We start from the raw sequence: 25,119 nt of genomic DNA, 5'->3' as shown, positions 1-25,119 counted from the left end.
ATGAGAAAAAGTGCAAAAATATATTAGTATCACATTGGTGTACATATGGTCCGGCAACATGTTCCCGCAATACACATTTCTGAATGTCAAGTAAGGTCTTTGAGGATAAGGAACTGCTTTTGCAAGGAGAACAGTGAACTCTGAAATCTGATGGTCAAAATATTGACACATTTTGAGAAGGTATGAGTAATGAATTTGTTGTGCGCATGGGGATTTCTGTACTAATTAATTACTGATGTGTTGTTGTAGAATAATGGCTGAAGCAGGAACAACCCACACACATATAGTGCTAGAGGTATATTTATTTTACAGGCTACATAGCGTAATATTAGTCTGGTAAATATGTATCCAGTACTACAAGCGTGGGATGGCATTATTCTAAAAAACACGTAAATCCGTCCTTCATTGACAGCCTACTTAGTATGCGTAGATGAACCTTGTCCCCATCTTGTGGCCTAAATAATAATTGCATTACCATGCCACAAGGGCATGGCTGAGCGTTTCTTGAAATATATTTATAACTAACCATAGTTAGTTAATCTGTGTCGTTTACAGTGGAGCAAATTAAGCATAGTGGGCAGAACAAGTAGGGAGATGAGGCGAAGACAAGCATGAGCTAGCGAGATCATATTTGCCTTGTTGTTGTTGCTGATGTAGTTCTTGTAGGCTTCATCAAGGAGAACATATATTTTAAAAGAGAAAACGTCACAAATCTTGAATCTTTTTGTTCAATTTTTATTCATACCTCCAATCTCTACTTCACATCTACCAGAAAGCCACTTTCTTAGTCTCTATTAGGCAAAGTCATTGGCAAGTCAAAACCCACGCACAGCGCAGGTTTGATTCTCTTGTCAGTGTGTGTAGACTGCAGATATACACAACGTATACTTACAGTATACCATATATAAATCTAATTAAGAATCCTTTTACAGATCAAAACAGGTCTAAAAAACAAACATTAGGTTTTTGAACTGAGCTACACCAGTAAGATAATGCCAAGACACACGTGTTAAAAGTGTGTTCAGTAGTCATTTGTTCAGTAGTAATTTTCAAGAAGGTTGGGACTCCTGTAAGTTAGCCAGAGATTCAACAAGGCATATTTCAATTAATGTAGTCAGTGAAGAACACAATGTATGCAGTGTTGAAGACAACATAATGGCGCTGTCAAGACATCTGGAGCCTTGGTTACAGAGCTTTAGAGCCAGAATAGCAATCATACAATCATACTTGCTAATGCCAAAATATGTGAGAGCGCGCGCGCAAAAAAAGAAGCTAATCAGATCTATGAGAGGTCATGAGTTATATTTTTTAGGTGATTGTGTTTTCTATGAATATTGTTACAATATGGTATAATAAATAGCTTGTTGCATAAACAAACATCAACCATACCCTTATAACTAGTTCATGTTTACTCATATGACACATAACATGCTATAATTCTGCATAACAGCTAATTCCATACTTATAAACTAGTTATAATGTTTTGTGGTATTGTCATGAATTTCAGAATTAGATGACTTTAAGTTGGAATGAATGACAATTAATACACCCATCTTATGCAGACATTCTAGTTGCTAACATGAGAAACCCATGGGTATGTTACCGTGCTTCTTTCAGATTATTTGAAATGGTCCATTTCAATTACTGAAATAAATTTAGAAATCCAAGCAATTTTATAACTCAAAAAGTCCATACACTTAAAAAATAAACAAAGCATTTCAATCACATTTTCACATATGAAATATAATCACATATTTGAAACATAACCCCAGCATATCTTTCAGTATAATATAGCTTGATTGTGAAAGGGATTTCTATAAAACAGAAATATTTTCCAATCACTGTTATTCAGATCTTAAGATTTCCATAAATTACCAATAATACACGCTGCAGGAGAGCCAAGCCTAAAACATGCTCATTCAGTAACATCGGAAACCCAGAATTAGAATCTAGCCTATAGTCTGTCATGAGAGATCACTCATTCAGTAACTCACCAATGCAACGCCAGCACACATTAAAGCCGGGGAGTCAAACATACTCAACATACTTTAAAACTACTAAAACCAAATCGAAACTGTGTAGAAATCATATAATGGACTTACATTCATACAGTTTCTTGACTGTGTCCAGCTTGTTATCAATCACCGAAATTAAAGCTAGACAGTCAGAATAGAGGATTTTCTTTGTTGCACTTTTTGATTGCGAGTAAATACTGTAGAAGACATTTTCAAAACGTCACTCCGGACCTCGTTCGTTGAGGACCGAATGCGGCCCCCGAGGCAAAATCCGTTTGATGCCCCTGCATTTAAGAGATAGATATCCACTCCTTCACAGTTCACGCACAACCCACTCCTGTCCTGTCTAACCCTGAAATATTTAAGCGAGAACAGTCACTCACAAAATCATGTAATTACATCATCAAGTGAACAGAAATGTGTTGAAATGAAATTTCAATCAAAGTTACAGAGTAAGCATTCTATTATATTGGATACACATAATACTTTTTAGAATGAAAAAAGGGCTTCCGTTTCACTATAACATAAGGGCTGCAATACCACTGAATTTCTTTCATTCACCATTTGGAAGGTCTTTAAAGTGCAGTACTGTTTCTCTTTTTGGAAGTGATTTTATCACTGAGCTCATGCCGCAGCTAGGGGTTACACTTCAGACATTGCCTACCTGAGGTTAATCCAGCAGGTATTTACTTGTCTTTCAATAAATCAATGACAAATAGCTAATTGAAAATGAATGACATCTTCTGAAGGCTTTATCTACCCTCTGTTATGGTTCAATTGAATTGTGTACAGATTCCAACACAAACACTGGACATGGAGAGTGGGGGTGTGTATATGATTTTGAATAAGCAGGGATGCAGGTTGTTGATATGGATAAGCAAAGAGGGTGTGTGTGTGTATGGTTGAGTCAAGCCACTTGGCATGGACACAGAGATGTCCATATGGGCTGATTGTAAACTGTTAGCCAGAGAGGCTAATGCAAGGCTGCATCCAAACGCATGGGCATTATAAAAGGCAGTTTGGCTACATGTGCCAGAAATGAAATGTTGAGACACATCCATGTGTGGAATGATAGAAATGTCACACTGTATAAATGAACACATGTGCACACACACACGCACACAGAAACATACAGTACACTCAAGCACACATGCATACTAGACATGTCACAGACATATCTGGCATGCTTTTCTGAAGAAAACAGTTTTCTTTATAAATTATTGTACCCAGCTAGAGCTCTGATAACTTTCCTATATACATAAATAAACAATTAATATATGCTATGCGTATATATCTTGAAATATTCAATATTGAAATACAGTATACATATATATTTCAAATATATTTATATAATTATTTTCATCTTCAAACATTTTTAAGAGATATAGTCACAGTTTAGTAATAAAACACTTATGTAAGAACACAGGTCTCCCTAATTGTCTTGCTGCAGTATCCCTTTTTCAAGTATCAATGACTTCTTAGTCTGCATGCTGTCTTTTCCTACAGAAAAGACTACTGGTCAAGTTGTACTACATTCTCGGGTCTTATGGATCGGTACAAACTAATTTTGATAAATGTGCAACAAATAATGGAACTAATTAACACTGTGCATAAAACAAATCACCAGTAACTGATAAATAAAAGCTCTGTATTGTTGCCGTACTTTGAAAGTAGAAGTGACAGGCTAGCTATCATTCATAAAAATGGATCAAAATACTGTTCCACAACTGATAAGTTGATAAGTCTGATGGACAATGAACTGCATTACCCAACTAGTAAAATAGTGGCAATACAACGTTAAGCTAATTCGTAAACCTTCAAGAAGACTCTAAATTCCATAAATTCCTGTTGTTAACAGGAGATCCATTTGCCACCAAGCATGGATGTTTTGACACGCCACATTACATATCCTCTCTATCCCCAACAACATCCTGCAATCTCTTAACGTTTCTCTTTATTGAATCAATCATTATGCAAATACCAACACAACAGCCTAGCTCTAGGTGATTAGGGAAACCAGCCCTGATGCACTGTTGAGCCTGGGGGAAAAACAAGGCAGTTGAGACATTTCAGTGGAAATGTGCTTGGACATACATATACTCTATAATATATATTTGCTGGTGATCCTGCTACTCTAGAGCATGATCTGTGGCCACGATCAGAGGAGTTCATAAAAGGGACACTGCAGCGCGGACCTGTAGGGGAGGATCGGTTTGGAACAGTCAAGGGAGTATAGAAAGTCTTGAGACTGTAGGTCCCCTTTCCTCGTCTATCTCTCCTCTTTTGTTTGTCTTTAGACACTCACAGAGCAGGAATGGAACCACAGACAGACGCTCATTGAGAGGAGTTAAGGTGAGGAGTAAAATCACATGCTGAGCTTTTTGTTGTCCTCCATTCCCCATGTGGCAATGGCTGACAGTACAATGTCCTTCCAACATTAAAAGACAAAGAAAAGTAAGAGACAGAAGTGGCGTCAAGGTAAGCGGAGCTGTTGCCTTCCCACGATGCCTCAGTGCTGTGGGAACCCCACTGTTCAATTCCTGTCTGTGATAGGGGCACTTCCTGACTTGCGGGGTCATGACCTCTGTGAGCTGGGGGACGGCAGCCGGTAGGCGGTCCCTGTCACACTGGGTCCAGCTTGCCGGGCGGTCGGTTGGTCTCTTGTCTCTCTTTGTTTTGTTTGCATACTTATACACAAACAGTTCCTATATTGCACACCATGCCCTCATGGCCTAAGCTCGTATGTCAGTGGTAACGGCTTCTTTTCTCCTCAGCTTCTGAGCTGTAGTCCCTTAAGCCAATGCCCCTTTGAAGGTTCAGTAGAGAGTCTTTCATCTGTAGAGGAAAACAGAAAACATTAAAACCCTGCAAGTAACTATAATCATAGTTTCTTATGAGAAATATCTTTCACACTTTGAGACCCTGCAAGAAAACCTAGAGGATTTGATTCTTAGCCTTGTGTTAATGCTTGTAACTGTATCTGTCCTCTGTGTTCCCTACCTGGTCTAATAGTACCACTGTTCCCTACCTGGTCTAATAGTACCTCTGTTCCCTACCTGGTCTAATAGTACCACTGTTCCCTACCTGGTCTAATAGTACCTCTGTTCCCTACCTGGTCTAATAGTACCACTGTTCCCTACCTGGTCTGATAGTACCACGGTTCCCTACCTGGTCTAATAGTACCACTGTTCCCTACCTGGTCTAATAGTACCTCTGTTCCCTACCTGGTCTAATAGTACCACTGTTCCCTACCTGGTCTAATAGTACCACGGTTCCCTACCTGGTCTAATAGTGCCACTGTTCCCTACCTGGTCTAATAGTACCTCTGTTCCCTACCTGGTCTAATAGTACCACTGTTCCCTACCTGGTCTAATAGTACCACTGTTCCCTACCTGGTCTGATAGTACCACTGTTCCCTACCTGGTCTGATAGTACCACTGTTCCCTACCTGGTCTAATAGTACCTCTGTTCCCTACCTGGTCTAATAGTACCACTGTTCCCTACCTGGTCTGATAGTACCACTGTTCCCTACCTGGTCTAATAGTACCACTGTTCCTTACCTGGTCTAATAGTACCACTGTTCCCTACCTGGTCTGATAGTACCACTGTTCCCTACCTGGTCTAATAGTACCACTGTTCCCTACCTGGTCTAATAGTACCTCTGTTCCCTACCTGGTCTAATAGTACCACTGTTCCCTACCTGGTCTAATAGTACCTCTGTTCCCTACCTGGTCTAATAGTACCTCTGTTCCCTACCTGGTCTGATAGTACCACTGTTCCCTACCTGGTCTAATAGTACCACTGTTCCCTACCTGGTCTGATAGTACCACTGTTCCCTACCTGGTCTAATAGTACCTCTGTTCCCTACCTGGTCTGATAGTACCACTGTTCCCTACCTGGTCTAATAGTACCTCTGTTCCCTACCTGGTCTAATAGTACCTCTGTTCCCTACCTGGTTTAATAGTACCACTGTTCCCTACCTGGTCTGATAGTACCACTGTTCCCTACCTGGTCTAATAGTACCACTGTTCCCTACCTGGTCTAATAGTACCACTGTTCCCTACCTGGTCTAATAGTACCACTGTTCCCTACCTGGTCTGATAGTACCACTGTTCCCTACCTGGTCTAATAGTACCACTGTTCCCTACCTGGTCTGATAGTACCTCTGTTCCCTACCTGGTCTAATAGTACCACTGTTCCCTACCTGGTCTAATAGTACCACTGTTCCCTACCTGGTCTAATAGTACCACGGTTCCCTACCTGGTCTAATAGCACCACTGTTCCCTACCTGGTCTAATAGTACCACTGTTCCCTACCTGGTCTAATAGTACCACTGTTCCCTACCTGGTCTGATAGTATCACTGTTCCCTACCTGGTCTGATAGTACCACTGTTCCCTACCTGGTCTAATAGTACCTCTGTTCCCTACCTGGTCTGATAGTATCACTGTTCCCTACCTGGTCTGATAGTACCACTGTTCCCTACCTGGTCTAATAGTACCACTGTTCCCTACCTGGTCTAATAGTACCTCTGTTCCCTACCTGGTCTAATAGTACCACTGTTCCCTACCTGGTCTAATAGTACCTCTGTTCCCTACCTGGTCTAATAGTACCACTGTTCCCTACCTGGTCTAATAGTACCACTGTTCCCTACCTGGTCTAATAGTACCACTGTTCCCTACCTGGTCTAATAGTACCACTGTTCCCTACCTGGTCTGATAGTACCACTGTTCCCTACCTGGTCTGATAGTACCACTGTTCCCTACCTGGTCTAATAGTACCACTGTTCCCTACCTGGTCTAATAGTACCACTGTTCCCTACCTGGTCTGATAGTACCACTGTTCCCTACCTGGTCTAATAGTACCACTGTTCCCTACCTGGTCTAATAGTACCACTGTTCCCTACCTGGTCTGATAGTACCACTGTTCCCTACCTGGTCTGATAGTACCACTGTTCCCTACCTGGTCTAATAGTACCTCTGTTCCCTACCTGGTCTGATAGTACCACGGTTCCCTACCTGGTCTAATAGTACCACTGTTCCCTACCTGGTCTGATAGTACCTCTGTTCCCTACCTGGTCTAATAGTACCACTGTTCCCTACCTGGTCTAATAGTACCTCTGTTCCCTACCTGGTCTAATAGTACCACTGTTCCCTACCTGGTCTAATAGTACCACTGTTCCCTACCTGGTCTAATAGTACCACTGTTCCCTACCTGGTCTGATAGTATCACTGTTCCCTACCTGGTCTGATAGTATCACTGTTCCCTACCTGGTCTGATAGTACCACTGTTCCCTACCTGGTCTAATAGTACCACTGTTCCCTACCTGGTCTAATAGTACCACTGTTCCCTACCTGGTCTAATAGTACCACTGTTCCCTACCTGGTCTAATAGTACCACTGTTCCCTACCTGGTCTAATAGTACCACTGTTCCCTACCTGGTCTGATAGTACCACTGTTCCCTACCTGGTCTAATAGTACCACTGTTCCCTACCTGGTCTGATAGTACCACTGTTCCCTACCTGGTCTAATAGTACCACTGTTCCCTACCTGGTCTAATAGTACCACTGTTCCCTACCTGGTCTGATAGTACCACTGTTCCCTACCTGGTCTAATAGTACCACTGTTCCCTACCTGGTCTAATAGTACCACTGTTCCCTACCTGGTCTGATAGTACCACTGTTCCCTACCTGGTCTAATAGTACCACTGTTCCCTACCTGGTCTGATAGTACCACTGTTCCCTACCTGGTCTAATAGTACCACTGTTCCCTACCTGGTCTAATAGTACCACTGTTCCCTACCTGGTCTAATAGTACCACTGTTCCCTACCTGGTCTAATAGTACCACTGTTCCCTACCTGGTCTAATAGTACCACTGTTCCCTACCTGGTCTGATAGTACCACTGTTCCCTACCTGGTCTGATAGTACCTCTGTTCCCTACCTGGTCTAATAGTACCACTGTTCCCTACCTGGTCTAATAGTACCTCTGTTCCCTACCTGGTCTAATAGTACCACTGTTCCCTACCTGGTCTAATAGTACCACTGTTCCCTACCTGGTCTAATAGTACCACTGTTCCCTACCTGGTCTAATAGTACCACTGTTCCCTACCTGGTCTAATAGTACCACTGTTCCCTACCTGGTCTAATAGTACCTCTGTTCCCTACCTGGTCTGATAGTACCACTGTTCCCTACCTGGTCTAATAGTACCACTGTTCCCTACCTGGTCTAATAGTACCACTGTTCCCTACCTGGTCTAATAGTACCTCTGTTTCCTACCTGGTCTAATAGTACCACTGTTCCCTACCTGGTCTAATAGTACCACTGTTCCCTACCTGGTCTAATAGTACCACTGTTCCCTACCTGGTCTAATAGTACCACTGTTCCCTACCTGGTCTAATAGTACCTCTGTTCCCTACCTGGTCTAATAGTACCACTGTTCCCTACCTGGTCTAATAGTACCACGGTTCCCTACCTGGTCTGATAGTATCACTGTTCCCTACCTGGTCTGATATTACCACTGTTCCCTACCTGGTCTAATAGTACCACTGTTCCCTACCTGGTCTAATAGTACCACGGTTCCCTACCTGGTCTGATAGTATCACTGTTCCCTACCTGATCTGATATTACCACTGTTCCCTACCTGGTCTAATAGTACCACTGTTCCCTACCTGGTCTGATAGTACCACTGTTCCCTACCTGGTCTAATAGTACCACTGTTCCCTACCTGGTCTAATAGTACCACTGTTCCCTACCTGGTCTAATAGTACCACTGTTCCCTACCTGGTCTAATAGTACCACTGTTCCCTACCTGGTCTGATAGTACCACTGTTCCCTACCTGGTCTAATAGTACCACTGTTCCCTACCTGGTCTAATAGTACCACTGTTCCCTACCTGGTCTAATAGTACCACTGTTCCCTACCTGGTCTGATAGTACCACTGTTCCCTACCTGGTCTAATAGTACCACTGTTCCCTACCTGGTCTAATAGTACCACTGTTCCCTACCTGGTCTGATAGTACCACTGTTCCCTACCTGGTCTAATAGTACCACTGTTCCCTACCTGGTCTGATAGTACCACTGTTCCCTACCTGGTCTAATAGTACCACTGTTCCCTACCTGGTCTAATAGTACCACTGTTCCCTACCTGGTCTAATAGTACCACTGTTCCCTACCTGGTCTAATAGTACCACTGTTCCCTACCTGGTCTAATAGTACCACTGTTCCCTACCTGGTCTGATAGTACCACTGTTCCCTACCTGGTCTGATAGTACCTCTGTTCCCTACCTGGTCTAATAGTACCACTGTTCCCTACCTGGTCTAATAGTACCTCTGTTCCCTACCTGGTCTAATAGTACCACTGTTCCCTACCTGGTCTAATAGTACCACTGTTCCCTACCTGGTCTAATAGTACCACTGTTCCCTACCTGGTCTAATAGTACCACTGTTCCCTACCTGGTCTAATAGTACCACTGTTCCCTACCTGGTCTAATAGTACCTCTGTTCCCTACCTGGTCTGATAGTACCACTGTTCCCTACCTGGTCTAATAGTACCACTGTTCCCTACCTGGTCTAATAGTACCACTGTTCCCTACCTGGTCTAATAGTACCTCTGTTTCCTACCTGGTCTAATAGTACCACTGTTCCCTACCTGGTCTAATAGTACCACTGTTCCCTACCTGGTCTAATAGTACCACTGTTCCCTACCTGGTCTAATAGTACCACTGTTCCCTACCTGGTCTAATAGTACCTCTGTTCCCTACCTGGTCTAATAGTACCACTGTTCCCTACCTGGTCTAATAGTACCACGGTTCCCTACCTGGTCTGATAGTATCACTGTTCCCTACCTGGTCTGATATTACCACTGTTCCCTACCTGGTCTAATAGTACCACTGTTCCCTACCTGGTCTAATAGTACCACGGTTCCCTACCTGGTCTGATAGTATCACTGTTCCCTACCTGATCTGATATTACCACTGTTCCCTACCTGGTCTAATAGTACCACGGTTCCCTACCTGGTCTGATAGTATCACTGTTCCCTACCTGGTCTGATAGTACCACTGTTCCCTACCTGGTCTGATAGTACCACTGTTCCCTACCTGGTCTGATAGTACCACGGTTCCCTACCTGGTCTGATAGTACCACGGTTCCCTACCTGGTCTAATAGTACCACTGTTCCCTACCTGGTCTGATAGTATCACTGTTCCCTACCTGGTCTAATAGTACCACTGTTCCCTACCTGGTCTGATAGTACCACTGTTCCCTACCTGGTCTGATAGTACCACGGTTCCCTACCTGGTCTGATAGTATCACTGTTCCCTACCTGGTCTGATAGTACCACTGTTCCCTACCTGGTCTGATAGTATCACTGTTCCCTACCTGGTCTGATAGTACCACGGTTCCCTACCTGGTCTGATAGTACCACTGTTCCCTACCTGGTCTGATAGTACCACTGTTCCCTACCTGGTCTGATAGTATCACTGTTCCCTACCTGGTCTGATAGTACCACTGTTCCCTACCTGGTCTAATAGTACCACTGAGGATTTGATGATCTCTCTCCACTTCTGCAGCTCAGCGTCATGGTAAAGCTGTTGGGACTCCAGGAGCTGGGCCCACTCCATCTGCGTCTGGGGCAGTTTACTAGACAGAAATACACACATACTGTCAAACACACCCAGATGCCACACGTTTTTTGAGGTTGGGAAAACAGGATGAAGCCCATGTGGTTTTCAGATTAAACTAAACAGGCATATGCAGTCTGGGTTTGACTAAGTACACAGTCATATCAATTCTAGTATTATGTAGACAATTGGCATAATGCCAAAAACCTATGGGTGGTTAGCGACTTAGCGTACCTTTCATGTATCCGCAGCCCTTGCCAGGTGGAAAGATGCTGTGCAGAATACTCCAGCATCGACAGCTTATAGAACAGCATCATGTTGAGGAACACCAGCAAAACCAGGCTGAAGGAGGAGAGGAAAACAGAAGAATGTAAGGGACAAAGGAAAGAAGATGAGTAATGAAAGCTACACAGCTGCTTTAGTCTGCATATTCATTAACCTCTACAGGATCGGTGTCCTGACCTCGGGACGGTTGAGCTAATGTAGGCTAATGTGATTAGCATGAGGTTGTAAGAAACAAAAAAAAATCCCAGGACATAGACATATCTGATATGTGCAGAAAGCTTAAATTTTTGTTAATCTGACTGCACTGTCCAATATACAGTAGCTATTACAGTGAAATATTATCATGCTATTGTTTGAGGAGATTGCACAATTATGAACTTGAAAAAGTATGAATAAACCAATTAGGCACATTTTGTATAGATATGCAATAGTTCATTGGATCAGTGTAAAACTTTGCACATACACTGCTGCCATCTAGTGGCCAAAGTCTAAATTGCACTTGGGCTAGAATAATTCATTATGGCCTTTCTCTTACATTTCAAAGAAAAATACAAAAAAACATGTTTTTTTTCTTTGTATTATCTTTTACCAGATCTAATGTGTTATATTCTCCTACATTAAGTTCACATTTCCACAAACTTCAAAGTGTTTCCTTTCAAATGGTATCAAGATTATGCATATCCTTGCTTCAGGTCCTGAGCCACAGGCAGTTAGATTTGGGTATGTCATTTTAGGCAAAAATTTAAAAAAAGGGGCGGATCCTTAAGAGGTTTTAATGAACCAGTTACAATGAGGAAGGAGTACGTTTCCTGGTCAGGTCTAAGAGGTTTATCTTTAGCCAGATGTACCTTAGACAGATCCTATGGCAAGCAATGAAAGGAGAGGAGAGGAGAGGAGAGGAGAGGAGAGGAGAGGAGAGGAGAGGAGAGGAGAGGAGAGGAGAGGAGAGGAGAGGAGAGGAGAGGAGAGGAGAATCACATTCAGAAGACAAAACAACAAAACAACAAAACAAACAAATGTTTAACACAGAATCAGATTTTTGATAACTACTAAAGATTTCAAAGAGAGTTGAACTGAAATGACTACACATGAAACACAAATGATTAAGATGGATCTGAAAGTGAGTGTGTATACTGCATGTGTGTGTATGAGTGTGTGTGAGATAGAGAGTGTACTCACACAAAGCTGATGATGAGCAGCAGTTTGGACACGCTGTAGAGGGAGAAGCCTCCAGGAAGGTGCTCAGGCATGTGCCTGGTCTGAGTGGAACCTGAGGGGGGCAGACCAAACACGGACCAGGTCAACTAGATATATTTAACACAATATGATGTGTGGAAATGTATAACAGTGTATGTAATGTATGTACCTTATGAAAGTGTATAAGAATCTACAGTGCATTAAGAGTTTATAAGAGTGTGTATTAGAGTATAAAAAATGTTAAAGAAAGTAAAAAAAATAAAAAAATAAAAAGTGTACCCCTGCCATCTGACCTGTCACGCCCGCATGTTTGATGCGGTGGATGACCTCATCATCGGTTGGCGTGGTGACGGGGCTGAGGAGGGCGTCGTCCAGGTGCTGGCTCCGTAGGTGGACCAGGGGTCTCTTCCTCCGCCTCACAGACGTCTTCACCCCCTTGACCTTGGGAGAAGGCCGGGTCAACCCCAAAACCACATCCTCCACCTTCGACAGCTCCAACTCTGACAGGGCACCACAGAAGCCGCTTTTACGTTCATACATTAGGATGGCTTCCGGTCATCAGATTAAATGTTGCTGGATATTTGGTGTGACAGACTTAACAGCTAGTAGAGGAACTTACCAAGATGGCGGAAGTTCTCGTCCAGCCCGCTCCAGAAGTTCTTCTCGATGAAGCCCTTCACTAATCCCCATGGCTGTTTTCTGTAACGCAGCTCAGTGGACACCCTAGGGACAAGGCATCCACTGGTTTAAGTTGAGGCAGCGTTTCTAAATGAACATGTAATAGTTTCAAGAGCCACATGTTATTACAACAGCTGCTATAAGGCCCTCCTCACCTTAACCGGCACTTGTTCTTGGCCACCCGTGTCAGCATGTAACGGTTGAGCGTGTAGAAGTAGTCGTGGTAGGGAACGTCGTGTGTGGTGACTTCAGCATCGATGATGTAGCACTCACTCTCATGGCTGGCCTTGTACAGTGTCTGCGTCTCTGTGACCGTGGCTGTCTTGGGGGCCAGCGGGTTGGACAGGGAGATGGTGTACATGATCTCTCTCGTCTGGTTCCCCGCTGCGTCGTCCTTCTTCCAGGGGTGAAACACTATATCTGTGTGGCGTTATATGGATACACATTCGATCACTACATAGTCAAAGGACAACACCAATGGAAGAGACAATAATGTGATGCTAACGCCAACGGACAGAATGTCTGACTGACCTGAAAACCTGCGCTGCTCCATGAAGTCGGTCATAAACTGGGATTCTGTGAAGAGGATGTCATACATCTTGTCCACACTGAACTTGTAAACCTCATCGATGTACTGTCTCCCTTTAAGGTCATCGTGGAAGGCCTGCACCTCCCCTGCTGGAGAGCCATAGAGGGAAACACACTTTAGATGAAGTGCCCTTGGGGACATAATATCATATGGAGACAGTATTACCAAGACTTAGCGGCATCACTGAAGAGCCTGTTTCATGCCATATATACAGTATATGCATCAAATCTGTTAATGGATGGAAGATTGAAGCCGTACCCTCATCGTGGGTCTCTGAGGAGTCGCTAAGTTCGGTGGGGATGTCTTCATTGTCGTTGAAGTCCAGGGAGGTCGAGGGCACCAGGCCGCTGGCCTCCAATAGGCTCTGCTCCAGCACCAGGGGCAAGGCCAGCAGCTCCCCGTCAGGGAGGCAGTCGATGTACTCCTCTGGAGGGAGGTCAAACTAGGACACACAGAGGGGGAGGAGGAGGGGGTTAGTCACTAGAAAGACACTGTAGGATACTTTAGTACATAGTTATGAGTAGGATTGGTCTGTGTTCATGTTTTGGTTATCAAATTACGAAACATTCCCCATATGCAAGTTATAGGCAGAATAACAAATGCATTTCCCACTCCATCAAAACAAATAACAGTAATTGATTTAACCTCTGACCTCTATTATGTCGCAGAGACTCACAGAGAGGGGCTCGCTGCTGATGGACGAGCTGATGGTGCTGTTGGTGATGATGCATTTCTTGTGTATGGATGGTGGGCTGCCCTCGTGTTTGGCCTCCGCGCTGCTCTTAGACGAGTTGTCATTACTGATCTCATTCTCCTCGTTAGGGATCTCCTCACAGAACCTGCACCATCACCGTGGGGGAACAGGGACCAGCTGGAGGTTAGGGTTAGGAGTTCTGGAGTGTTGCTGAGAGGGATGTGAAGCGGGGCTGAGAGGGTGGTGTGTATTTGTGTATGCTTCAGTAATGAGGCCAGCCTCTCATAATAACCCGACAGAAGATCAAGGGCATTTTAATCAACCATGGTAATTGATGAGGCATTGTTTATATCTGTATCTGGGAACCACACCCACCCCATGGTGTTGAAGTCGTCGTCAGGGGGAACGTAGTCCTCGTCGTCACTGGTCAGGCCTAGTTCGTTGCCATAGCACTGATGGACAAAGTGCCATAGCTCTTTGGGGCACAAGGGCTAGAGCACAGGGTTAGAGACGACACTCAGTACAGCAGAGACTTGGATTCAATGGAAAATAAAAGTAGCAATATACTGAACATGTAGATCTATTTGTGATGAGGTTAATGGAGGTTGCTGGCTTACTTTGTCCAGCAGTGCATTCTGCCATAACCTGAACATCATCATGTAGGTCCTGTCCCGCGCTCCAAATGAGGTGAAAAAGTGCTGTGAGGAGAGAATGGAAATAATTCAAAAATATGCTCTGAAATAAGGCGAAGGAGAAGGTTTGAGCCTCCCCTCAGTCAGTGAATGCCAAAAATTCAGTCCCTCTCCTGTCTTACCTTCTCACCATCTGTGGACACCTGGATGGCATTGGGGATGAGGCGGGCTGTCTTCTCCTTCGTCATGGTGCAGATGTCCTTCAGCCTCACTGTCAGCTGCACACACATGCAAGCAAAATAGTTTTCCCCCCAGCATTGCTTAATATTCAGATAAATATATCTGTTGAACTGTTCCTGAACCACATTAAGGAAATATATACTGTGATGCAAACCATAAAAATACAATCAATTCTATTTCAATACTGTAAACTAACCAACACCAGAGACATATAGATAAGATCAAAAGAATAGAAAGCCCCAGGCAGAGGCCCAGTGCGTACCAGCGTTTCCCAGCGGAAGATGTTGCTATAAAAACAGATCCAGTTTTCTGAGAGGTAGAGTCGGCCCTGCAGGAGAATGTCTCGTTGTAGGGCGCAGGAGTAATCTGCCAGCACAGGTCAGAGGTCAAATATCAGAGCCCAGGAAGAATACATCCACCCATCAAGGTCGGGGTTAATTATATTTCATCATAGTCAATTCAAAAGATGAATTACCTGAATTGATAGTTTAAATGGAATTGACTCCAACCAGCCAATGCAAACGTGTCCAAAACCAAAAGATTTTCCTATATCCACCATATTGCTGACAGAATTGGTCATAGTTGCCTAGTATTTTGCGTTAGTAACTCACCCACGATGAGCCGCTCTGTGTCCGGTAGCTGCTTGAAGAGCTTCCTGAAGTCCTCATTACGCTGTTTGTATGTGGGGCTCAACACCTGGAGAGACGGAGAGCAACAATGATAACTTCTTGAGAGAGGGACGACTCACACGTACACATTCCTGAACACACGCTCTCTATCTCACATATACACACTGAACTGCAATGGACTGCATCCATTTTCACAAGGGCATTTTATACAAAAGCACGATCCCCTGTTGACATTAAGCCACTTCAAGACATTCAGTAAGCATGCTTTTGGGCATCGTGAGCATTCCTAATGTGAGTCACATTCCCAAGACAACAATATATAGTAACATCATTATACGAACACACACAATGCTGCTTTTTGTGGCGCAACAGTTAATATGTAGGACAGAGAGGGACAAAGACACAAATCAAATCTGTTCTGTTAGCAAACCCTTATGTAGCTATTGGTTTATCTTATAAAACATAGTCTGCGTCCATTGTCGGTTTAGATCATGAGAAGAAATGTTCTGTTCTCACACAGAGGAATTCATTCTCTCTTGTTACATTCTCAGGCATTAAGGTACATCTTATCTTGGGCCTGGATTCAGGCTTGTTTAAAGAGGGAAGTATTGCTGTGACCCACAGCCAGTGTGAGTGCAGGGGTGAGTGCTCTATGTGTCTGAGCCAGATGCTGTCTTTTAATAGGAACAGCTTCAGGAAACAATGCCTGCCAGTACGGTAACCAAATACATCCCTTCGTGGGAAAAACCTCTCGCTGCTTCAATCTGAAGGAAAACATCAGACTGTTCACATTAACATCAACTAGCTACAGTACATGTTCTATACTCATATAACAAGAACAGCCCAGAATGGATAGACATCATCTGTTTCTGTTAAGCTATGAATGAAAACCACTGGTGCCTGTCAAGAAAACTTTATAAATTCGAGAACTTTGAAGGCTGGAAAAAGGCTGGATTATGAGTCGGACATATTTACAGTCTAGAAATGTTCACAGAAAGTACTCTCTATAACTGCCTAACATATCAAGAGTATTAGACCCCCCGTTTCACAACAAAAGCCTGCCTATTCCCCTTAAACTACAGGCTTCTTACTTTGTCCAGGGAAAGGGTCCATGGGTACTATGGTAATGCAAATAGCTACTGACTCATGCCTTTCATTTAATTTGCTTTCCAAAATATAATTGCGGGAGGGAACCACAGAGTTATGCTCTTGGAGCAGGTACAGTACACAAACTGCCCATTCCAACCTTCTCACCCCTCTTCCCTCCCCGCCGCTACCCCTCCTGGCATCAGCTCTCTAGGGGTAGGGTCAGTCACTTACTGCAGGGACCTCCTCTGACTCCCAGTCCTGGTCTTGGTGGTCCAAGGCGGCCCAGCCCCACTCCCAGCCAAACTCTCCCCGGGCCGGATCCTGTGGGAGCCACCCAGCCAGGGCTTTATCCAGCTCCACCTGCCAGTCTGACTCTAGTCCTCTGTGAGCCTCCATATTCCACTCACTTCCCTCAGGCACACGGGCGGACACCTAAACCAGTGGTGCCCTCGTGGGGTCCTCAGAGCGGTGGATTTCAATGCGGGTGGTCCAGGTCTGCTGCAGACAAACAGACAGAGCTGTTGTTGTCCAGTGGTTGTTTCTTGGAGACTGCTGTGACTGACCCGGTTTGGGTGCTACTCCCTTTCAGTGTGAGAGCTGGACCCAGCTGACTGCTGCCACATGATTCCAGTCCTCTCTCCCTCTCCCTCTGTCTCTATCAAACACAGAGAGGAGCTGCGGCCGTTGGCCTCTAGTAACCCTGGCCACAAGTCTTTTATTATAATGGCAGCTCTGGCAGGCATGCAGTGTTACCCTGTCCAGATCCAGACGCCTCAGAGTGCTTTGGTTAGCAGAGCTCAGACACACCAGCAGCGAAAGCAAGAAAAATATCCTTGGTAAAGAGAAAAACCCAGAGAAAGAGAGACTGTTTCCTAACTGGAAAGCAGTGCAGTCCCGTCTCGCTGGCTGACAAGGGGATTGAGTTACAGAGGACAGATGTGCACACAACCTTCAGTTACTTCTACGCTGCGTGAAGAAAAACAAGTCCATTCATCTTGAGTGGTGCGGCGCGGAGTCGCATGACAGCTCAGTCTAATGTAGTTGGAGTATTGCACCTCTGGGAGTATGTCCACTTCCCCTGTTGTTGACCATTCAGGTATTAGAAAGCAATTGCATGAGAGGCTTAACACATTTAGAGGTGTTACTATTACTGAACCCCCCCTGCATCCCTGTGACCTATTTCCCTACTCTCTACCCCCCACAACTCTCCTGTCCCTTAAGGTCAAGTAATGCACTCCTGAAACCAGATCCCTGTCAGTAACTACGATCAGACTAGATAGACGAGAACCAATCTCTGTGCCTGTCTGACTCTGAGCTGGGTAAAACAACCTATCAGCACAGTGGTGGGAGGTGGACACGACAACAGCAACAAAACAAAAACTGTGGCTACATTTGGCACTCCATTAGGCTCACTTGTGGTTGGAATTGTGCCCTGGAATTCCGCCACAAATTCCACACCTTTCCTGCTTACTCAATTTCCACAACCCCCCTCAACATCTAGCCAAATCAGTGAGGAGAAATAAGCTCCAGGAAACTGAAGCAAAATAATCCTCAGCATACTATTGAAAACAGTGCAGATCATTCACAGATCCCTCTCAGACGTGAACAGCTTTCGTCCTGTTGAAAATGCCTCTGCATCCCGTGAATAAGGTTTCATCAGACGTTTGCGAGCCATGCAAGTTCACTCTCTTCGAAAACTGCATCCAAGAAAAACAGTCAGATAATCGAGTAGTATCTGAATTAAAAGTTTTTCCAAGAGCTTTTCCTAAAAAGGAAAATGAAGACTAAAGCAAATGCAGAAGCTATTGATTCGACTATCTCCGTTCTTCTCCAGGTGACAATGTGACAAGTCCTAGGACAGTGTAGCTGCCAGGTGGTGATGGGGATATAGACAGTCCCCGAGGTGGCGGTTAATCATTAACCTGCTGGGTAAACAGGGAGAGATGTCGGAGACCGGCACAGTCAACCAGGGTGGGGCCCCATTAGTTTCAGGGGTGGTTTACTGTCTATCCCCACACAAACAATGAGGCCAGTCTCTCACCCCACTGTCCGTAGGTTGCTACAAAACCACTCTAGAGAGGAGTGGCCAGGAAGGTGTATGCATGTGTATAGCTATTGTAAGTGGCACTGTCAAGGGAGTGTGCATGAATGTGTGTGTGAAGACTTTTGTCTCAATCTGAAACACACCTTTCTTTGACACTTTCCCTGCCAATGGTCTGTTGATGCTGGGAGGGTGGAGGGTCTGTTGATTAGAACCAGATGTGGGAACAGCTCAGCAGAGAGGTGCTGGCTGGTTTAGAAACACAGCCAAGCCAGGATCGCTGACTATTCACCCTGTCCTGCATAAGACACACTGCTGTAAAACATATGTGTTAGGAGATCTACAGTGGTGTCCTTTGTGTGAGAATCTACCTCAGAGTAAACATGTCTCTCCCCCTTCTCTCTCTCTCTCATATGCAGGGGAGATAAACTAGAATGTTTTCATAGACCAGAGAGTATGAGGAGGCAGACATTTCACCTCACAAATCTCTAGGAGAAAAGCAGTCTCTTAAACCAGCCACTTTAGTCACTGTCGATACTATGAGCCACTACACTCGGTCTGGCAGACATTGATTTCCTTATTAATACCTCAACTGCCTGCGTAGGACCTGTACAGTTGCCATGAAAGCATTGCAACAGAGTCATTAGGAAAGTTGATACGGCAGGGTGGGGCCTGTTGTGTGTCTCTACTGGGCTTAGACCTCATATCAGGACGGTTGTGATGTAATCGCAGTAGGTTCAGTGCCATGGGAGAACATCACTGCCTTGTAGAGAAACACAGTGACTGCATGGCCTACCACATACCCTCAGGTATAGCACTGCATCAGACACATACCGATATACGTTTCAATGGTCCAGAACAGAGATTAGGCATAATTACATAGTTAATGCTTCTGGGAGCAACATCATGTCTAGATTGGCATTATGATGCTTTCCTTTAGTAACGGCAGAACAGTAGAGAAATGAAGGTGAGTAGCTAAAGGTGAGAGTATCAGAAAGCATTAGATGTGGACCATGTTTTTTCTCAACATTCTGGAGAATCCCCATTTCAGGTTTCACTATGCAACAATGCCCAACTATAACCTATAAATGAGTCCATAATGACAAAACGAACACATTTGAAGACGTAGGAGGACTGGAACATGCTAACCAGTCTCATGCTCCATTCCCCTGTCATTCAAGGCATTCAGGGCTGCTCCAGACACTGACCATGGTCCGTGGGTTTAGTATGATACACTGAGCAGACTTGTTACCACCTCGGGTGTATTCAGTAGTCGCAGACCGTTTTGCAATGGAAACTGTTTACCGTTTACTCTAGGAACAAAATGGAAGCAAACGGAACGAAACAGGGAGGGGCATACAAGAATTCGTCCATTAGAAACTCTCGTTTTCGTTTACCTCAAAAAAGAAACAACAAAAATGACAAAAAAACATGGCAAAACATTTTCCGTTTGGAGTAAACAGTTTCCGTTGGTGAAATTTTTGCAACAGACGAAATGTTTTGCAACGGTCTCCGACTAATGAATACACCCCTGTTGCATCACCACCATCACAGCTCTGAGAAGCCTATAGTTCCCCTTCACACAGCAGCCATTTTGAAAACACTATTTTTCCAGACACAACCACAATGTGGCCATGGCATTGTGTCATCTAACCACCATAGTGCTGCATATTGTGGCTTCGCTCTCAGGTGGAAACAACGTACTGATCAATCAAATCAATGAGGGATGAGGAGCAGACAAGTGGAAAGGGAGACCAGCCAAGCGATCCAAGAAAAAGGAATAAGCAGAGAGATATTTGAAAAGTTGCACAAGAATACAAGTCATGCTTACTCTCAGGATGTGTTGTCTTTCATGCTAGGGAAAGAGGGGGAATATATAGACACAAAGAACAACAAAAGAAAGGAATAAAACAACAGAACAAGGGAAAAGAAAATGGAGTCCCACAGAGACACCATAGGAGAAACCATGGCTTCATAATAACACCATATCTGGGTATCAAATCCTTTCTCACATAAAGATGGCCAACTGAGCCATCAAGTAGATTTACTTGGCAGTTTTAGAAGAATCATAACGAAAGGAACTCATTTCAGCCCCATTAGAATGTAGCAACCTTGTCTCTTAGTACACTGGCCGGCAACCTTGTGTTAAGTCAGGACCTCTTGGTGTAATGGTCTTGGTGTTGGACTGAGATCACTGGATCAGGCTGTCACCATACTTTCGCTACAAGATGCCTCTGTCTGTCAAACATTTCATCTATGAATCACATCTGTAGTAAGGTATGGGAGTTTGCAACAAAATGGACACTTTTATTCATCCTCACAGCATTTGGTTAATTTATTATTCATCTGGGACATCAGTCATTTTTCTGATTAATTCAGCATGCCATCACACTGTCACCCTAGACTCTTAGAACTCTAAATCCCACTGGTTAGCATCCTGGGTAAGCCTGAGCTCCATATGAAAGTGACCTTTGGCATATACCCTTGTGTGATTCTAAACAAGGTCTAGGACCCTTCACCTCATAATCTCTCTCTCTCTCACACGCACACACACCTCTTAACACAAAGAGTAAGAAGAGGATGAAACTTACATTGTACCAGCTCTGGCTCTTCTGTAGACAGCGAGGAGCAAAGCAGATAGGAGAGAACAAAGACAAGTGTAAGTCAATGAGACAAGGACACACCAATACTTGGCCACAGGGCTCAATATCATAAACACACAGAGGTCAAGGGACAATAAAAACCGACAGTGGGTATTTATAGAAGGTGTGAATGTCAACCTCTGGGTGGACACATCCTACCATGAATACAGGCCTCTGCTGCTATCCAACAGAGTTGTATCCCTTTGAGCTTGTCACATATTTTAGTTAGACTTTTCATCGATTTCTTGATTTCTGTGTTGTTTTTGGGCCTCACAAATATTCATTTGCATGGATATTTGATAAGCAGGTGGTAGATTGGGCTAGGGTTGTGTGTGGTACAATATATTTATCTTTGTTTCTAAGTGTTTAAATTATGTATTAACGATTTAGAGTTGCTTCTAAATGCTTGTGTATAGAGATGAATTGTGTACTGCTGTGTGTTGTATATTTCCTGACAGCAGAGGGCAGTATACACACTGTTATTGGCAGGACCATAACTCACCTGCTTCTGTTTTATGGGGCTATAAAGAGAGTGTAATACGTCTCACCATTGTGATCCGAGAGGGAGGCATGCTAGGGACCATCCAGTGGGTGAATAAAGGGCAGGATAATCAAGCACGATTTTAGCGGTAAATAAATGTCAGTTTGTGTCAAGTAGTAAATAGCAGGAGTAGAACAAAATGGCTTCCTCTTGATGCCATAAAAAAACTTAACCAGACAACTACAAATAATATGTTTGGTCATTTCAGTGACAACATACAAGAGGCATACTGGTGCGAGGCTACTATTGTCAATCAATCCTTTGGAGATGTGAATGTAGATAATCCAATATTTCAGCTATCAGATAAGCGTGTAGTGTTTCCTGTCTGAGAGTTGTGAGGCCCCAGTCCTGTCCTTGGGCTTTGGGCTCTGACGTGGACAGGGCTAATCTCATCTGAAGGTGACAGAGGCGTGAGAGACGACTTAAGGCTTATGGTGTCTGCATAGTGTGTGTGTATGCGTGCCATTGTAAATGTGTTTTAGAGTTGGTGTAATTGCATGTTTGTAAGTGCATCTTTATAGCAAAAGTAAATGTGCATGCATGTCTAAATCACATGTTTGCTTCCCCACGAAGCACATGTGTGTCTGGGGATGTGTGTCAGCAGCACTACGAATCAGGTTAACACCCACTGATTAAGTGCACTGTGTAACAGAGAGAGCTTGTGTACGGCAGTAGTGTCTTGACCTGGATTCCCCTGAGGATCAGAAAGGCCTGGGACGGCTAGTTACTTTACACAACCAGGCCAGAGTTATCTATCTATCTATCTATCTATCTATCTATCTATCTATCTATCTATCTATCTATCTATCTATCTATCTATCTATCTATCTATCTATCTATCTATCTATCTATCTATCTATCTATCTATCTATCTATCTATCTATCTACTCTCTCTCTCTCTCTCTCTCTCTCTCTCTCTCTCTCTCTCTCTCTCTCTCTCTCTCTCTCTCTCTCTCTCTCTCTCTCTCTCTCTCTCTCTCTCTCTCTCTCTCTCTCTCTCTCTCTCTCTCTCTCTCTCTCTCTCTCTCTACTCTCTCTCTCTCTCTCTCTCTCTCTCTCTCTCTCTCACTCTCTCTCTCACTCACTCACTCACTCACTCACTCACTCACGGGCCAAACCAGAACTGGCCAGCGCTAGCTGTAACCCAGACAAACCTATCAGGTATAACCCACATATCTTCAATCAACACTAGAACAACAGCGTAGTTCTGATGAACAGAACTGAGAAGGCATGATCAACCTAGTGGAACAGTAAATAAAGACTGTAGCACCAAGCCTAAAGAATAATCTGATCTAAGTGCATACATTTTAGTACTTTTTCATACTGGTCCCCCATGGGAATCGAACCCACTACCAACTGCTAAATCCCACAATCCCACAATTCCACACCTACTAAAACACACAACCAACCATGCTCTACCAAATGAGATGTTATATCAACGTTTTGACACATCACACATTGTACAAAAGGAGTGACACTTTAAGGAGGGAGGAGAGAGGAGAGGAGGAAGTTCTGGTCTGAGACAGGAAGTGGAGACAGCTAGGGGCGCAGACTGACATCACACCACAGGAGGCTGCTGAGAGGAGGACGGCTGTGCATTGCCACCTGTGCATCACACATCTACAGAGGATGGGAAGAGGTCATCACTGGTCAAATCGGGCTAGGGGATCAATGGGCAAATAAAAGCAACAGGAAATGCTTACTTTAATCAGGTTAAGTCTGTCATACTGAAAGGAAATTAAAGAGAAAATGAAGAGTTAACCAACATGAAGGAAAGAGCTCAGAAACAAGAGAGGGGAAAAGGCTTTGTTTTTGATTTGCATGTCTACTAAGAGTACTAGGCTAAAACACTAAAATATCCAGGTTTGCGTACTTGTAGTGCCAAGACACACTATTGTCCTATCTAACTCTACTTTCATGATGTGTCCATGTCTCAGTGTTTTGGTCTGAGATTGGTCTTCATGCTGAGTCTCTATGTACTCTCTCTGTAGTGCTGCTTACTGTTTACAGTTCCATAAACAGCCTCATTGATTGATGACAGTGGGAGACTGAGCAGAGCCGTCATCACTGAAGCGGCCAGCCAATTAGTTGGTGTGGGACCGCCGGCCCAGGTCCTCTACAGAGAGGAGCCCCTCTCCCTGCCTGCCTGTCTGTGTGTTTCTGGATTGCATTAGACTAGGGTGACAGAGCTCACGTTGCCTGGGCGACTGCACACAGTGCCAGGGTCATGTGACTCCTGCTGACCGCCGGCCGGGGGCTCACGTGGGACCAGAGAGGGCTGGCACTCGGCCACACCACGGGCCTGAGGGGTGATGTCATCGACTGGGTGTGCTGTGAAATGGGACAGACACCGCCTGAACACCAACTCAACTGACCAAATGTCGCTTGGCTGCCATTAACACCATCCTGTCTGCCTGTCTCATAGTCCGTGACAAAGCTGAATGTAGCCGAATGCAGCGAATGTGCTGACGTGCATCAAAGGGTCCTTACATGAGAATGCTGTAACTAACCGGTGACACATGGCCTCTGCTGCTGTCTTGTCTGAGGAGAGGAGTGGTGTATTCTGGGCTTGTGGTGCGAGGCAGAGAAAAGGAGCTTCTGATGTAGAAAGCTCTAGGGTCATCAAAAAGTAATGTCACACAGCAGTGGTGGAAAGGGATGCGGAAGGAATTTTACAGTCTCCCCCTGCCACCATCCCTCTGCATTCAGGCACATACTCAGCATCTCAGAGATTAGGGTGCTCTTAGTTTAGACACAACAACGAGCTATGTTGAAGTTTTAATGGACTTGGGGCAGGGGTTGGAGGAGATAGAACAGACTGAAGCACACTGAGACAAGCTGGGAGAGAGACGTGTCAGAAAGCCAGCAGCCCTGCAGGGAGTTAGATGAGAGGAAAGGTGGCAGGGTGGCAGAGGGGGGTAGAGGAGAAGGTTATAGCAACATGAATACCATCTGCAGGGAGTGTGTTCAGATGGAAGAGGTGGGTGGAGGGGGCACAGGACAGCTCACAAGACATGGAGGTGGGGTGGGGTTAAAGAACAGAAAAGAGTAATGCTTACTTTGGAAAGTCGCTTGTGAGACTAGCATGCATCAGGAGAAGAACAAAGAAATCAGAAACAAAAAAAACTGCAATATACAACAGCTGAAAGAACCCTTTTTTTTTTAAACAGTCAGTTTCAGATCACAGACATTTCATATGGCGGCAGCGAAAGTAAGAGAAAGCAGGCGC

General features: G+C 44.4%; 1 protein-coding gene across 13 annotated transcripts in view; it reads right to left on the bottom strand.

Moving 5' to 3' along the window:
* Window positions 1-714: 714 nt before the first annotated feature.
* The window catches only part of LOC139549755 (protein Aster-B-like), a 168,517-nt gene continuing 144,112 nt past the window's right edge, over window positions 715-25,119 (bottom strand). For 6 of the 13 annotated variants that reach the window (XM_071360503.1, XM_071360507.1, XM_071360495.1 and 3 more), the window contains 18 exons: window positions 24,950-24,970; window positions 21,299-21,319; window positions 20,539-20,562; window positions 15,560-15,644; window positions 15,211-15,314; window positions 14,891-14,986; window positions 14,694-14,774; window positions 14,452-14,567; window positions 14,035-14,221; window positions 13,641-13,824; window positions 13,325-13,471; window positions 12,949-13,213; window positions 12,735-12,838; window positions 12,409-12,615; window positions 12,098-12,188; window positions 10,868-10,975; window positions 10,532-10,652; window positions 715-4,850 (listed from right to left, as the gene is read on the bottom strand). In XM_071360503.1, coding sequence (XP_071216604.1) covers window positions 4,761-4,850; window positions 10,532-10,652; window positions 10,868-10,975; window positions 12,098-12,188; window positions 12,409-12,615; window positions 12,735-12,838; window positions 12,949-13,213; window positions 13,325-13,471; window positions 13,641-13,824; window positions 14,035-14,221; window positions 14,452-14,567; window positions 14,694-14,774; window positions 14,891-14,986; window positions 15,211-15,314; window positions 15,560-15,644; window positions 20,539-20,562; window positions 21,299-21,319; window positions 24,950-24,970 — 2,052 coding nt within the window. In that variant the 3' untranslated portion in view covers window positions 715-4,760. The remainder of the gene's footprint in view (window positions 4,851-10,531; window positions 10,653-10,867; window positions 10,976-12,097; window positions 12,189-12,408; window positions 12,616-12,734; window positions 12,839-12,948; window positions 13,214-13,324; window positions 13,472-13,640; window positions 13,825-14,034; window positions 14,222-14,451; window positions 14,568-14,693; window positions 14,775-14,890; window positions 14,987-15,210; window positions 15,315-15,559; window positions 15,645-20,538; window positions 20,563-21,298; window positions 21,320-24,949; window positions 24,971-25,119) is intronic. The other 7 variants (XM_071360498.1, XM_071360501.1, XM_071360500.1 and 4 more) reach the window with 7 other exon arrangements.

The sequence above is a fragment of the Salvelinus alpinus genome, chromosome 22 (genome assembly GCF_045679555.1).
Source record: "Salvelinus alpinus chromosome 22, SLU_Salpinus.1, whole genome shotgun sequence".
Lineage (NCBI taxonomy): Eukaryota > Metazoa > Chordata > Actinopteri > Salmoniformes > Salmonidae > Salvelinus > Salvelinus alpinus.
The sequence above is the reverse complement of the archived record's forward strand: the minus strand, read 5'-3'. Positions and strand labels throughout refer to the sequence as shown.